At 47.6% G+C, this 16,056-nt stretch overlaps 1 protein-coding gene across 1 annotated transcript; it reads left to right on the top strand.

Moving 5' to 3' along the window:
• Nucleotides 1-6,926: 6,926 nt before the first annotated feature.
• Nucleotides 6,927-7,715, top strand: LOC109731929 (uncharacterized). The gene has a single exon (XM_020291104.1). The coding sequence runs from the start codon at nt 6,927-6,929 to the stop codon at nt 7,713-7,715; it is 789 nt and encodes a 262-aa protein (XP_020146693.1).
• Nucleotides 7,716-16,056: the final 8,341 nt, after the last annotated feature.

A 16,056-nucleotide genomic window follows, 5' to 3' on the forward strand; every position in this document is an offset into this window, starting at 1 on the left:
GGTTGAAGGTGTGTGCGTGCATATTCTAGGCGTTGGACCAAAAAAACTGGACAACCAAAAAGAACGATGGAGATGGAACGTGCGGGAGAGAGAGGTTGAGGAAAGTTTGACCTGCCGCTGCCGGAGCCGACAGGCAGCATGTAGTTCGCCGCCATAAGGCCTTGATCTGCAGCCCCAAGGCTTCAAATCGCTGCCTCACTGAAGCCCGAAGATCGGCGACATGGAGCGCGCCATGGCGGAAGCCTTGAGAGAAGATAGGATGAAGCGATGGGCGAGGAGATTGATGCTACCGTGGTAGGGGAGAAGGCGAGTGGCGGTGGGTCGAACCCTAGCCGGGTTGAGGAGTATATTTGGTAAGTGCGATTGATTGTTTTGGTAAGTGTGGGGAGGCCACAACGTACCATTATGGAGGAGTTGAATGATGAATCATCATTCACCAATTTCCTTTTAATAATAGAAGATTTGGTTGTTAGGAAAGGTAAGGATCGATGCCTTAGGAAAGTTAAAATTTTAGCATTGATTGTCATGAAACTGGATTTCATTGTTTGGTAAGTGCTATCGGTTCCTACCCATTTAAAAAGTTGCTAGTTAGGAAAGTTTTTATTAGACGATGAAAAAACCAATGTGAAGGGGTGGCGGTGGGAGGTGAGACGAAAAAACCGACGAAGAAAAGCCAGACGAAAATAAACTGTGGATACTATTCAACCAACTCGTCCATTAAAAGTAGAGATTAAAGACTAGCGGCACTAGATTCACTATGTTAGATGGGCTCGAACTCTTGAAACCATAATAATTAGAGTAGTTGTGCGACGCTAGCCAACTGCTCCAACATCTCTTTGTGTCGACTTCACTTGCTTTCCTTCATTAATTATTTTTTATTAACTTTTATTGGATAAATATAGTCTCTACTTCTAATGTCTGAGTTGGTGAATAGTCTCTACTGTTTATTTTTGTTGGGTTTTTTTCGTCTCTCCTCCCACCACCCCCTCCCACCCTGGTCCATCGGTTTATTTTTCTCTACACTCTTTATTACAACCAGAACTTTCCTAACGTATAACAAATCATGGATCTAACTTCCTTAAGTTATGCAAATCAAGCAATCCCTTTTATTGGTGCAATTTGTTTTAGGAAATAAATAACAGATTTTCAGGAAACAAATAATAGATTTTAATTTAACTTTCCTTACTTATCCAAATCAATCGATTTCTCTCATTAGTGAAATTTGTTTTAGAAAACAAATATCGAACACATCACAAACTTTCCTCCCAATAAATAGTTTCTTAATATTTGCAAACTTTCCTAATCAGACACGTCACAAACGAGCAGGTACTGATATCACCTTACCAAACAATAAAACTCCATTTGCACGTAAATCAGTTCAAAATCCTAACTTTCCTAAATTCTTACCTTTCCTTGATAACAACCAATTCCTATGTTTTCCATCTATTGAAGGAAATCACCCCTCCATCGATATTAACATTTTTTCGGAATGAGATCTCCGGATTATGATTTTTTTGCGATTCTTTCCAATTGTCACCTCTCCTTCCGCTTCGGCTCCTTCTCGCATAAACACCTCCACCACAGCCAGCTGACGCCACCCCAGACCTCCTGCCTCTCCACACCATCTCCGCCACCTCCTCCTCGTACTCCATTGACTATCCATTCGCCATGTTTGTCCACGGCGGTGTCGAGTGCATGGCGCAGCAGCGTACCAGCGGTAGAGCAGCGCACAGCAGCAGGAAGCAGCACACAGCAGGCGAGGCGAGCGGCCGACGGTGGAGGGCAGAGATGCGGCCGGCGTGGCTGAGGGGGAGGCCGGCGGCAGATGGCCGCGGCGCGAGGCAGGGGGCGCGACAGCGGGGCGAGCGAAGGGATAGGCGGCAGCAGGCGGGGGCGAGCGCAGCCAGCGAGGGTGTGGCGCGCGGCCAGGGTGTGCGTCCCGCGGGGCACAGTGGTGCGGTGGCTGCGGCGAGCGCGACGGCAACGGCGGGCGCGACCGACGCGGTGTGGCACGGGCGTGGGCATAGAGAGGGAGTGGCCCGGCAGGTGCGGAAGAAGAACGGCAGGCTCGAGGGGCGCGCACAGGAGCGGGCATGTGCCACGGGATCAATCCGAGGAGCTCGGTGGCTACCCCTGCAACGGCCATGGCGGACGGCAGTTCTCGGCCACGGCGAAATACCTAACGAGAGAAAACGAGAGGGAAAACAGGGGAAAGGCAAGAGGAGATCATGGCGGTGTCAATGGCACCCTAGGGGAAGAGAGGGGAGCTCGGGGTGGCGCGGATCGAACGGCAATGTTGCGGTGGCCGAAGGTTGAGGAAGACGGCAGCGACGTCGATGCAGTGGTGTTGGACTTGATCTCGTTGGCGCAGACGAAGTAGCGGAGGCGTTCGGTCATGGCGGCAATGTTTCTCCTTTTTAACACTATTTTCTATTTATTCTTATCAACTAAATATTTTTTGTTAATTTTGAAACTATGCACACAATTCGAGCACTAGGTGGCACAAAAAGTTTGGGGCCAAAAGGAAATACATAAAATTAGGTTTATATTTAATTGGTTATTTTAACTGATGTTGGACCTCTTATTAATTTGATAAGATTTAATTGTTGGGTCAAATAATATTGGGCTGAACATGAAAAATATCAGTGAAATTTATAGAATATGGTGAACATTTTAGTTTTACTGTTTGACAAAATAATTTATTTGACTTTATTTTAAATTTGAAATGGGCTTTGATTTTTATCAAGTGGCAGTTTGGCTTAGCAAGCCTGATGACATGGCATCATTAGGGGGAGGTCACTGTAGCTAACGACCGGAGGTGTTACATAATCTTCTCATTTCTGATATTTCAATGTTAAATGATTGGGGAATATATCACACACTATCCATTAGTTCAGTCAAGCTCACCACAAGTCCACACATTATTGCCAATTGAGTAAGTCTTATTGGCGGGAAGAATAGGCTGGGGTAGTGAGATGTGAGTGTGAGCATTGTGCCGGGCAGTGATTGAGTGAATTGCTTATCTTTTAATATAAGAAGAAAAGGAGCCGCTATTTGTTTTTTTAGAGAAAAGTGGTTGTTTGATATGAGAGAGGTCACATACTTTTTTATAGTTACTGGGCAATTGCCTGCGCGTTGCAATGGGGGCACATATATTCTATATGGCGTATGCACTCATGGATGTAACCGCGATAATGGGAGTTGAAAGAACACTTTGTGAAATCAAAGTGAAATTGAAAAAAATCCAGACTGCAGTACAAATGAGTGATAAATCAATAAAAAAGTATGTATTAGCATGAGAGAAAATTAGAAGCGCATCTAAGCATAGCATGCACGTACAGGTCACATACCAAGAATAGGCATGGTTAGCACGTACATGCGTTGGGAGAATCCACCAGATCTTCAGCTAACAGAAAGAAAGCTATCACCATCATCTACCCGGCTGTCGTCCTAGAACCAACAGTCTGCCATGAACAGTATCTACAGCCACCTCCAGAATGTGGTGAACCAACAGTATCTCTATCACCTCCTCTACCCGGCACGGGTCAGGACGTGGTGTACGCCATGGCCGCAACTAAGACGGCAGGGAGGTGTCGAGCTGCTGACCTGATCCAGACCGTGAGCTCCTGGGATGGGGCGTATCTATGACTGCGAGGGCACACTATCGCTTCTAAGAATTTCTCTAGCTTGATGAGCAGAGCACACTAATCTGAATCTGCTGTCTTGTTCTAAATATCTACTCCACGTTGCAAAATTCTCCGTTCCACTATTCAGTTTAAGACCTGTAGACATCAAGGGGTACTTTTTTTTACAATGCATTAGGTTCATACATTCATCGGCAACTCTGATTGGAAAACACTTGATCTGCATTAATTATTCACAACAAATAACCTATATTTTTTTTCTAAAATGTCCTCATGTTAAGAAGTGTTTCACACTTGCACCGATGGATTGAATGGAAAAGCCTTAATATGCTTGGTTGTTAATTCTTCAGAGTACAATCGTCAGTAGGTTTTTTTTTTCAACAAATGTGGAGATATTAATCATCCGTCATCGAGACTCCGCCAGGACACTCTCTCTCTTCTTCCCACGTTGGTGCGTTATCCCTGCAGATGGATCAAGAAGGATGCACCACGTTATTAGCAAATTATTTTTAAGACTACAATGTGTGTTTCCAAATGCCTTTTTATATTAGCTTATTCTCACCGGAATGATTCATAATAGTAGTTGCACATCATGTCATCGACAACTTGAACCAGGACAAGTATTTTGGAACGGAGGAAGTAATCTTTTACCTATTCCTGCTATTTATGTAGCATCAATGCATGATTGCTTAATACTTCCATAGCAACATTGATTATATGTTTGCGTCCATATATACTTTAAGGGTGTTGAGGTCATTATAGGAGTATTTAGATTGATCAAGTTTCTATCTGTTCTTACTTCCTGTAAGGATTTCCCAAAATTGTCGATGATTATTTAGATGATGAAGTTTCTATCTGGTATCACTTCGTGTGAGGATATCCCAAAATTACCAGATCTAATATTATTTTAGCATGGCCTTTGGTAGTTCATGTGCACGTATTTTAGTGTATGACTCAATCTCATATTTTCTTTAAATTTATAGTGAAATGATGTTTCAAGTCAAGGTTGTTCCATATTGAGCTACCTTGCGAAAAATATGCATAATGATTGTGTTTCTGACGAGCTGGAGCAGATGCACGATTGTACATGTACCAAATAAATCATGATGCAGGACTGCTTGTGGTTGTTTTTAGGGCACATAGTCTTGGCGTGGGGACCTTTTCGTATGTTCTATACTAAGAATTTTTTATCTTATGTTCTGTACTAAGTTGCTTTTATAACTTGTGTGCTTATTTCACTAATGCATGCAGGAGTATCAAACAGTGATGGTGTGTTCTGTATACGATTTTCTTCAAATTTTATAGTTTTTGAAGATTTAGCATGTTCCACCCGATGCACCCGGCTAGCTAGACGCCCACCATTTTTGAACGTGTGAAGACTTTTGGATCAAGCAACTTCATATGTGTATCAGTTCTAAAATGTTATGTTTGTATTTTGGTACTGCAAAAATTAACATACAACTTTAGCAAGTACACACTTATATCTTGATTCAAAAATAGACGGGTACCTACTTCATATATTTACGTAAATTCCTTATATTGGGTTTATGTACATGTGCCATCATGGTCTATAAGCATTTGTACTAATATATAATGTTTCATGTGAGAAAGTTGTGGACGTGCATGTTTGATGGAATTTGAGCATTGAAGAATGTATTGGCATCCCTTTATAACTACACTTGCATCACATAGTGAAATATGGGAGAACGTACATCATTCACATGCAACGGAGTGGATTAAGGAAATTAGTGTGAATAAGTAGAATTTATTGATTGATGTGTACATTTGGATAACACATGTAGCATGGCAATGTCATACTCCAACTTGAATGAAATTTGTGATAACATCGATCTCAGTATATAGTGCCTTGGAAATCAATTGATGATCCCAATATTATGTATTGTGGATATAGTAGGTAGATGAAGGTTTACAATGCCGCACAATGTGGCAATGGATCAGGAGACAACAGATCTACCTTACTGGCTAGGGGGGCGTCATGTGCGGCGCATGTCTCCTCCCCCTTTATGGGGGTGGCGGATCGACATAGACACGGGGGGAGGGGATCAGGGCGGTTGGTGGGGGACTCCTCCTTGGCGAACCGTTGGGAAGTACGGTGTGAAAGAGAGGGCGCCATGGCAAAGATGAGGTGGCGTCATCCAGTTTTAAAGGGAGGGCTCGGTGAGAAATGTCCCTCTATGGCGAGAAACCGAGTGGAGAAGGGAGGATCTGGCAGGAAAAGGGAAGGTTGCGTCGTGGGTAAGGTTTTTGTGTTGAGCCCGTGTGTTGGAGATCACATGACATATAGTTCGGACAAGCACATTTCCCGCCAACACATGGTGTGGATTTGAGGGAGCTCGGACTGTGTAGATGGTTGAATTTTGAAGAGCCTGCTGGACGCCCGTTTGATGTCCAAACACACGTGGACTTATGAGGAAGAAACGAGCTTCGATCTTGAAGAGACCTTAATAATTTGTTTGACTCATTTACATGCACTATAGCCCGTGGCAACGCACGGACATTTTACTAGTAATATATTGAGATGGAATAGCACAATATACCTTTCTCTCAAATAACACAGTATAGTTGAAAGGAAAGATCTTTACGGATCATGATAGGACGAAGTCATCGTAGACGTCGATGACAAGCAAGCTCTAGCTTGCCGCAGTCCCAGATAGAAAAGTAATGGCGCCTTGCCTTGTTATTTCTCCTAGTCAAACCTTGGAAAAGAAAGTTCAATATTTTCTTGATAAAGAAATTAAGTTCGATCTCATCAAGTAACCAAGACCGATCGCTGTCAGGAAAGATGACACACTGTACCGTTGTCATGTAAAAGCAAACGTGTGTGTTTAAGAGGAGCCGAGTGGCCTCTGTTGAACATGTGTACATGTACGTAAGTCTGAGTTTTGTATGCAGTACCTGTAGTATCTGTCTTCCTCTGTATGTACGTGTATCTTAGGAGACAAGATACCGGTCGCACCCCTTGTACCTATATATATGTGCCTAGTGCACGATCAATCAATTATCGATGGACCAAATCATTCTCTACATGGTATCTATCGCAAGTCGATCTTCCAGCTTCTGCTAACCCTAGCCGCCGCCTCGGGCCGCCACCGCCGCCGTGACATCCCGCCGCCACCGCCGCCGCCCCAAGCCGCCGCCACCACCCCTCCTCCCCGCGCGCCACCTCCCCACCGCGCGCCTCCACGCCGCGCCGCCCCTTCCCGCCGCCGCGCCGCCTCTCCTTAGCCACGCCGCCGCCTCCCTCCCCACGATCTCATCGCCATGTCTTCCAACGCCTCCACCTACTCCAACCCCTTCGCCGTCGACCCTGCTGAGATCCGCGACATCAACGTCCATGCACGCGTCCCCGTGACCCTCGACGCCTCCAACTCCACGTACTTCGCGTGGAAGACGTACTTCACGCTGCTCTTCCGCGAGAACAATCTCGTGGATCACGTGGATGGCACCGTGGACTCCCGCACCATGGTGGACGACGCCGAGTGGACCGCGATCGACGCCACGATCATCCGGTGGTTCTTCACCACCATCCCCAAGGACTTGTTCCACACGGTCGTGAGCGCCGGCGACGACGCCCGCGCCATGTGGGTCAAGTTGAACGGCCTCTTCACCGACAACAAGCTTCAGCGCCACGTTTTTTTGCAGCAAGAATTTTTTGACTGTCACCAGGATGAACAGTCCATTGATGACTACTGCCGCCGCCTAAAGACGTTGGCGGATGAGCTCCGTGACATTGGAGCCAAGGTGGACGACGACCTCCTCCTCAGCACGCTCACCGCCGGGCTCAACGAGGACTTCGGCAACGCCGCCTCTAACCTCACCTTGATGCCGGAGCCCTCCTTCCCCAAGTTTGTGGCGTACTTGAGGTTGAAGGAGCGCCGGATGAAGGGGGTCAAGAAGCGTGTGCAGCACCACGCCCTCGTCGCAGGCACCTCCCGCGGCGCCCCTCCACCGACCGCCCCACCCGCGCCGCGCCACCAGCCGCCGCCACCAGCGCCTCCGGGGTACTTCCCCCTCCCGCCCGCGCCTCCCGCCCCTCCCGCTGCCCCCTAGCAGCCGGGTGCTGGGCGCCGCGGCAACCGCCGTGGGGGCGGCCGCAAGCAGCAACAGGCGCCGGGGGGGCGTCAGCAGCAGCAGGTGACTCCCTCATGGACGTACGGCACCAACCCGTGGACCGGCGTCGTCCACGCCTACTCCATGCCGGTCCCTCGGGCTCCGGCTCCGGGCCTCCTTGGGCCCCACCCGGCGGGTCACCAGGCCCTCTTCGCCGGGCAGAACGGCGCTCCCTACAGCGGCTATGGTGCCCCCCCCCTGTGACGCCCCCGATTTGACCGTACACTAATCATGCACGCAAATGTGTACGATCAAGATCAGGGACTCACGGGAAGATATCACAACACAACTCTAAAACATAAATAAGTCATACAAGCATCATAATACAAGCCAGGGGCCTCGAGGGCTCGAATACAAGTGCTCGATCACAGACGAGTCAGCGGAAGCAACAATATCTGAGTACAGACATAAGTTAAACAAGTTTGCCTTAAGAAGGCTAGCACAAACTGGGATACAGATCGAACGAGGCGCCGGCCTCCTGCCTGGGATCCTCCTAACTACTCCTAGTCGTCGTCAGCGGCCTGCACGTAGTAGTAGGCACCTCCAGTGTCGTAGGAGTCGTCGTCGACGGTGGCGTCTGGCTCCTGGGTTCCAACATCTGGTTGCGACAACCAGGTAGAAAGGAAGGGGGAAAAAGAGGGAGAAAGGCAACCGTGAGTACTCATCCAAAGTACTCGCAAGCAAGGAGCTACACTACATATGCAAGGGTATATGTGTAAAGGACCATATCGGTTGACTGAACTGCAGAATGCCAGAATAAGGGGGGGATAACTAGTACTGTCGAAGACTACGCTTCTGGCCACCTCCATCTTGCAGCATGTAGAAGAGAGTAGATGGTAAGTTCACCAAGTAGCATCGTATAGCATAATCCTACCCGGCGATCCCCTCCTCGTCGCCCTGTTAGAGAGCGATCACCGGGTTGTATCTGGCACTTGGAAGGGTGTGTTTTATTAAGTATCCAGTTCTAGTTGTCATAAGGTCAAGGTACAACTCCGGGTCGTCCTTTTACCGAGGGACACGGCTATTCGAATAGATAAACTTCCCTGCAGGGGTGCACCACATAACCCAACACGCTCGATCCCATTTGGCCGGACACACTTTTCTGGGTCATGCCCGGCCTCGTAAGATCAACACGTCGCAGCCCCACCTAAGCACAACAGAGAGGTCAGCACGCCGGTCTAACTCCTATGCGCGCAGGGGTCTGGGCCCATCGCCCATTGCACACCTGCACGTTGCGTACGCGGCCGGAAGCAGACCTAGCCTAGTGGCGTTCCAGTCCAATCCGGCGCGCGCCACTCAGTCGCTGACGTCACGAAGGCTTCGGCTGATACCACGACGCCGGGATACCCATAACTACTCCCGCGTAGATGGTTAGTGCGTATAGACCAAATGGCCAGACTCAGATCAAATACCAAGAACTCGTTAAGCGTGTTATTTTGAAGTAACCGCGGATGCCGTCCAGGGCCAGGCCCACCTCTCACCTAGGCGGTCTCAACCTGCCCTGTCGCTCCGCCACAAAGTAACAGTCGGGGGCCGTCAGGAACCCAGGCCCACCTCTACCGGGGTGGAGCCACCTGTCCTTTCAGCCCCCTCATCAGAATCACTTGCGGGTACTCAAAGAGCCGGCCCGACTTTATTCACCACATGTGTCATGTATATAAAGTATATAGTATATACCCGTGATCACCTCCCGAAGTGATCACGGCCCAGTAGTATAGCATGGCAGACGGACAAGAGTGTAGGGCCACTGATGGAACACTAGCATCCTATACTAAGCAGTAGGATAGCAGGTAAGGGTAACAACTGTAGCAACAATGATAGGCTATGCATCAGAATAGGATTAACCGAAAGCAGTAACATGCTACACTACTCTAATGCAAGCAGTATAGAGAAGAATAGGCGATATCTGGTGATCAAGGGGGGGGGGCTTGCCTGGTTGCTCTGGCAAGTAGGAGGGGTCGTCAACTCCGTAGTCGAACTGGGGGTCGTCAGTAGTCTCGGGGTCTACCGGAAAGAAGTAACGGAGGGGGAACACAATAAATAACAGAGCAATCAAAGCAACACAAAGCGTAACATGACAATACACGGTGCTAGGTGTGCCCTAACGCGGTAATAGGTGATACCGACGAAGGGGGGAAACATCCGGGAAGGTATTCCCGGTGTTTCGCGTTTTCGGACAGAGGTACCGGAGGTGGGGAAGTTGCGAGTTTGATAGGTTAGGGAGGTGTGACGGATGAACGGGCTGCGTATCCGGATTCGTCTCGTCGTTCTGAGCAACTTTCATGTAGAAAACATTTTCATCCGAGTTACGGTTTAAAAGATATGAATTTTCAAAGATTATTTGAATTTCTGGAATTATTTGAATTTAGCAAAAATGAATTATGACGTCAGCATGACGTAACGCTGACATCAGCAGGTCAACAGGTCGGCTGACCAGTCAAACCAGACAGGTGGGTCCAGTGGGACCCACATGTCATTGACAGGGCACTAACAGAGTTTTATAACTAACTTAAACAAGGTTATTAGCAGGTAGGCCCCACCTGTTAGTGCCTATTTAGATTAATTAATTAGTTTTATTTATAAAAACATTTTATTTAGTTTACTTACGCGGCGGGGCCCGCATGACAGTGACACTGGGCGGCCCAGTCAGCAGTTGACTGGGGTCAACCCAGTCAACTGGGCCACCAGGACCCACTGGCAGCGACCCAGGGGGGGCCCACTTAGCCACGTCGGCGGACGGCGCCGGAACAGCTCCGGCGAGCCAAAACGCGGCGGCGCGCGGGCTCGGCTCGGGTTTAGCGCACAGGGGGTCCCAGGGGCCGCGGTTGCTTGCGTTCGACGCGGCTCGACGCCGCGCGTCGAACGGTGGCGGTGCGGGGTGCTGGGGAGGTCGGAGCGGAGCGCCAGGAGCTCGCCGGCGGCGGGGTGGTTCGGGCGTGCGGCAGAGGCGGGGCTACGGTGCGAACTGGGGCAAACCGAAGAGCGGGGCGAGGCCTACACGATGCGGCCAAGGCAACGGAGGCACGAACGGGACCAAAAGGTCGCCGTGGCCACGCCGGCGACGAGGCCAGGCGGCGGAGGGTGCGGCCTAATGCGGCGCGGTGGCTAAGGCAAGCTAGCAAGCTAATGGAGAGGGGGAGGAGGAGCAAGAGCTCACAGCGGGGCGTAGCCGTTTAGAGTGGGCGCGGGGAAGGCGTGGTGCAGTCGGAATCGACGGCGAACGGCGGCGGGGATCCGACGAGGAAGAAGATGGCGCGGGGTCGATGCAGGGTTCCCGGGGCTCGGGCCCGTGGTCGAGGAGGACGGGCTCGACGCGGCGGAGCTCGTGGACACGTCGGGGAGGAGAACGGGGCTCGGTGGCCGCGGCTATGGCGCAGCCATGGCGACGGCGGCGCTCGGTTGCGGTGGGGAACGAGGTGGAGCTGAGGGGGGAAAGGCGCAGGGGCCGAGAGGGAGAGCGGGTGAGTGGAGGGGAGGGCTCGAGGCGTCGAGGGGATGTCGCCCTTATCCCCTCTCCGACGGGGACGGCGACAGGGTTCGGTGGCGACCGGCGAGCGCGGACGATGGGTCGGGGGAACAGGGAGGAGGTAGGCGACCGGGGGAAAGGTGGGCTGCTGGGTTGGGCCGCCCAGATGAGCCGGCCAGCTGGGCCATCTGGCCCAGTGAGAGGGGGGGTTAGGTCCAGGAAGGGGTTTGCTCTTTTTTTGTTTGTTTGTTTCTTTTTATTTTATTTTCTTTTATCTCTTTTCTATTTTATTTCATTTTAATGCATTTAGGCATTTTCTAAAAATATGTTTTCTCCACAATAATTATCAGTGCAATATTTGGCACCCATCGAACATTTTTGTTTAAATTTTTGAAAACTTTTATTATTGACATTAATTTGAATTTAAATTTTGAAACGGTTTCGAATCATCGCGAGGTTAACAACAGTAACGGTGGTGATGTGGCATCATTAGCGTGGGATTACTGTAGCTTAATTATCCGGGCGTCACAAATCTCCTCCACTACAAGAAATCTCGTCCCGAGATTTAGGAGCGGTTATAAGGGGGAAGGGATCTGGTTACGAAATTCTAACGATTCTTCTCGGTCATAGTTGCTCTTCTCGAAGAGGTCGATCCATTACGTTGATGTCTTCAGTCCTCTGCTTCAGGTCATCATGATGAAGTTTGTTGTCCTTCCTACAGGATCTTCACCGTACTTACGAAAGGGTGAGCAGGGAAAACTTTTCATTGGAATAGCTTATTCCCTATAAGGACGGACTCTAACAAGATCGAGCATCAAGCGGTTAACCCAGGGGAAGAAGCATAAGTATCTCTCGAATTGAAACCTAAGAAGATGTCGAGAGCAAAGTAAGAAGGTACCATGAGCAATTTCAAACCGATAGGCAAGCGTTCGATGCCTAATAGAAGGTGAAAGGGGTTCAGAGCAACGAGAATAAGTATTGCGTCTGATACCCGAATAGATCACTTGGCAGGTGGCCCGTGAGTTACATAAGAATTCAAGCGCGAGGAATAACTTTGGAAACCGGGGGTGTACAGGAGAGTCAGGTTTCGATCCTGTGGAACTATGGGTTATGGGCCCACCATGTGGTTTTTTTATAGGAGCAGTGACATCTTGCACGGTCATGATAGCAAGGCATGTCAGAGAACACCCTGTCAGTTATGTCGGCAACACGTTGGTACCAAGGGCGAGGGACGAAGAGAACCATTTTCCTGCTCGTTCAAACGAGGCGGACCATTAGGCAAAGTTCTCGTCCATCGGTGGTTACCGAAATGTCACCAACAATAGTAACAGGGTCTTACTGACAGAGTTGTACACCGAGGTGTTTACATAAGCAGGAGAATATTACTGCTTAGATCATATAGATCACCAGAAAGGTTAAACCAAACAATGGAAAGGAAAATATGATTATCAGATTAAACAGAAGAATGGAAAGGAAAATGTGTTTAAACACATATTTCAAGGGTATATCCTTCCCAAGGACAAGCAGCGTATCATATCCATGACAGGATAGAAAGTAGAAAACCATTTAGGTAAGGGGAGAGGAATTTCATGACATAACCCATACAGCGGTGTTTGGATAATTGAGCAAGAAACATTTAGTATTGTGCTTCAAATGTTCTTGTTGAAAATCGGAGTACTATAGACATGCTTTGAGATAGCATTGACATGGTCAACAGGTGAAGATCAGAATTTGGAAACAAAAAGGATCCATCAGGAACAACTTATAGAATAAGTCTTACAATTTCCTCATGGAAGAGTAGATAACCTTGCTGAAAGGAAAGCTTATAACAATAGGTCCTCCGGCCAGGTTTGTTCGGCATGTCATCACCTCACCGGGTCATAAATAGGCCAATGTTATAACTCTTGGAAATATGTTCCAACCATCATATCTGACCGAGATTCAGATTTGACTGGTGTCAGGATAACTCAGACTCAGGATGCCTGAGAAGAAAGGTGCAACACAAATTGTCGAAACGACATCGAAGATTCTCGGGAGATGAACTATGGAAGCGAGTTCCGAACAAGGGTTCATCATTACATCAAGGAGAGGTGAGGAGGTGACTGATTGACTCAGCGACAATCCATTGAGATTTCCAAAAGATGGATTTCCCCCACTATGTGAACAAGGAGATAACATTAGCTAGATCGAATGACTTAATGATGTATGCTCGAGGAAAACATACACAGTTAAACATTGGTTGAAATGTGCACCCGAAATATGGGCTAGGTAGCACAATCAATGTTCGAAAGATGATTCATTAAGCCATAGACGTAGAATGAAACTATAGAGTAATAACTTCAAAGCAATAGGGTTGCTAGAAGTTTAGAATTTACACATCACAGACCATTTGTCGGTATTCCTTTTAGAAACAACACGGGGACCAAGAAAGAATGGTGATCGGGAGAAGTATCACTGTACCAAGATGTCATACGAGGTGGTGAAATTCTTACGACATTCTTGACATAAAAGAGGGTAATACTCCAAGGTAGAACATATCATAAGCTAGATAGCAAGGAAATCAAGGTACAACACAAAACACGAACAAGTTTGTGTTGAATGGAAGGCAATAAAATGGTCGATGATAAAACAAATCATCGAGGGCAAGGATGGTATTTCTCATCCAGAATTCGATAGATATCTTGGAAGAGCTCAGAATGTTGATGATGTTCACGACACATTTGTAGCGAGAATTTATGAAGAGGTAATCGATCGGCGATGACATCAAGTCAAAGGAACGATGAAGCGAAAAGTTATTGGAACCAGGGGTACGACACAAACTCGAAATCAAGCTTGCTGTTCAAGGCGAAATGATATGACGAGGAAAATCGACGTAAGCTTAGCTCATCGTCAAAAGTGGTGCTCCGGGAATAAAGACCAGGTAGCACAGTTAAAATCGGCACGATAATGATGTAGCCAATCAGGCTAGGAATGACGTGATCGGGTACAAACTCATAAGTAAAGAAGATTACTAAGAGTTGTTTAATCGCAGTGCGGACTCGATTCAGTTATCGGTGGTTTTGAGTGTTTTAAAACTCGAAGCCCGTGAAAAATTGGAATCAGTGAGAATGTAGCACTTGATGCAGAACTCATAAGAAGTTATGCAGTTCCGTGATAATCTTGAGATACCAGGGGGGTAATACTCGACGACAAATCAAAGTAGAGGTTGGACTGGGGTATTACTCTGCAGAAGACAAGTGCTTAAACTTGCACGAGAAATGGTATTTAAAGGAGAACATGGTCAGAAACCACGATCATAAATGATCGAACCACGGATACAAGATGAACTTATAACAAGGGGGGTCATTATTTTTACAAGCAGCTTCCATGATAAGTTATACATCGTATCCATGGGCATGAACGCAAGGTTCAAGGTCGACTCCCACTTCTTCAATGTATAACCTTCCATTCACTCCTCGCTTTGCTAAAGGCATTAGTGTTGAAAGTTTTACCTGGTGAAATACCAGATGAGTATGACTCGTGAAAACTTCTGAGTTCACACATATTAAGGAAGGCATAGGTTCAACCCGTCAGGGTATCGTGGAAACATATACCACCAGCTCGAAAACAGAGCATGGTTGAGAAAACAGAGGATACAATTTACCAAAGGCATTATATACCCATGGAAAGGCTCACAAGGTTATTCAATAGGAAGGACACTGTCGGATAAAATCCAACAAAGGAACCGATGGTCCACAAGGGATCTGATGTGAGCATCGGTACTCAACCAGAGGAAGAAGAATGCAAGGAGATCTGATTATAGAAACAACTGACTAACTCAAAGTTCAAATGCAAAAGAATTATGATTTCCAAATCAGGGGGTCAGAAGCAACGCTCTGATCAAGGATGGATAAGTTGAGTAGGCTTAGGGGTACAATCGATGGCAATTTGATAGGTCGAGATCCAGCTCACGTTTAAAATGACGTCTGAGCCGGAAGGATGAATTCTAGGATATGATTGAGGATTGCGAGCATTCGCAACAAATTGAATCAACGGACTCAAAATGATAATGACAAAAGATGCCAATAAGATTATAGACTTATGGGATTAACCATAATGCTAGTAAGCAAGAATTTCAAGAGCAACAGGCTCCTGAAGATTTTCGGAAGATCGAATGATATTTTGAACACTTTTGTGAAATACTTGAATCAACTGGGGATGAGCGGATACTCGGTAAGTGCGAGGATTATCCGTAGGGGTATTCAGGTGACAATGAACAGCAAGGTAGTAAGCTCAAAGGATTCTCGGAACAACAGAGAGAATTTCGGGGTATCTTGTAATAACAAGATCATCTGGGAAACATTGTATGAATGGCGAGTATACGTGGTTATCCATAGGAGTTTATCGACGAAAGGGAATTGCAAAAGCGATGAACACAAGTTCTCGGGTTATCAGCGGAGAGTATCTTTAGGGTCTTCACGTGCAACAGACGATCATCAGTAATAAGGGGCTCTCCGGGTGAAAGTGATAACGAGATCCTAATGTTAGATTTAGTAAAATCATTTAACCCGAATAGAAGAGAGATCAGAGTCCGAGAGTATAGGCAAGGAGTAAAAGATCCTAATACCACCCAATGGCGACGTGGGCCCGTAAGACACACAGCCATGTTAGTAAAAGTTTTTGAAATGTCTACACTCGACTTCGGCCAAGGAGTGTGGAAGGGGGATTCCTACAGGCAGTCGGCTCTGATACCAACTTGTGACGCCCCCGATTTGACCGTACACTAATCATGCATGCAAATGTGTACGATCAAGATCAGGGACTCACGGGAAGATA

Source organism: Aegilops tauschii, chromosome 1 (assembly GCF_002575655.3).
Source record: "Aegilops tauschii subsp. strangulata cultivar AL8/78 chromosome 1, Aet v6.0, whole genome shotgun sequence".
Classification (NCBI taxonomy): Eukaryota; Viridiplantae; Streptophyta; class Magnoliopsida; order Poales; family Poaceae; genus Aegilops; species Aegilops tauschii.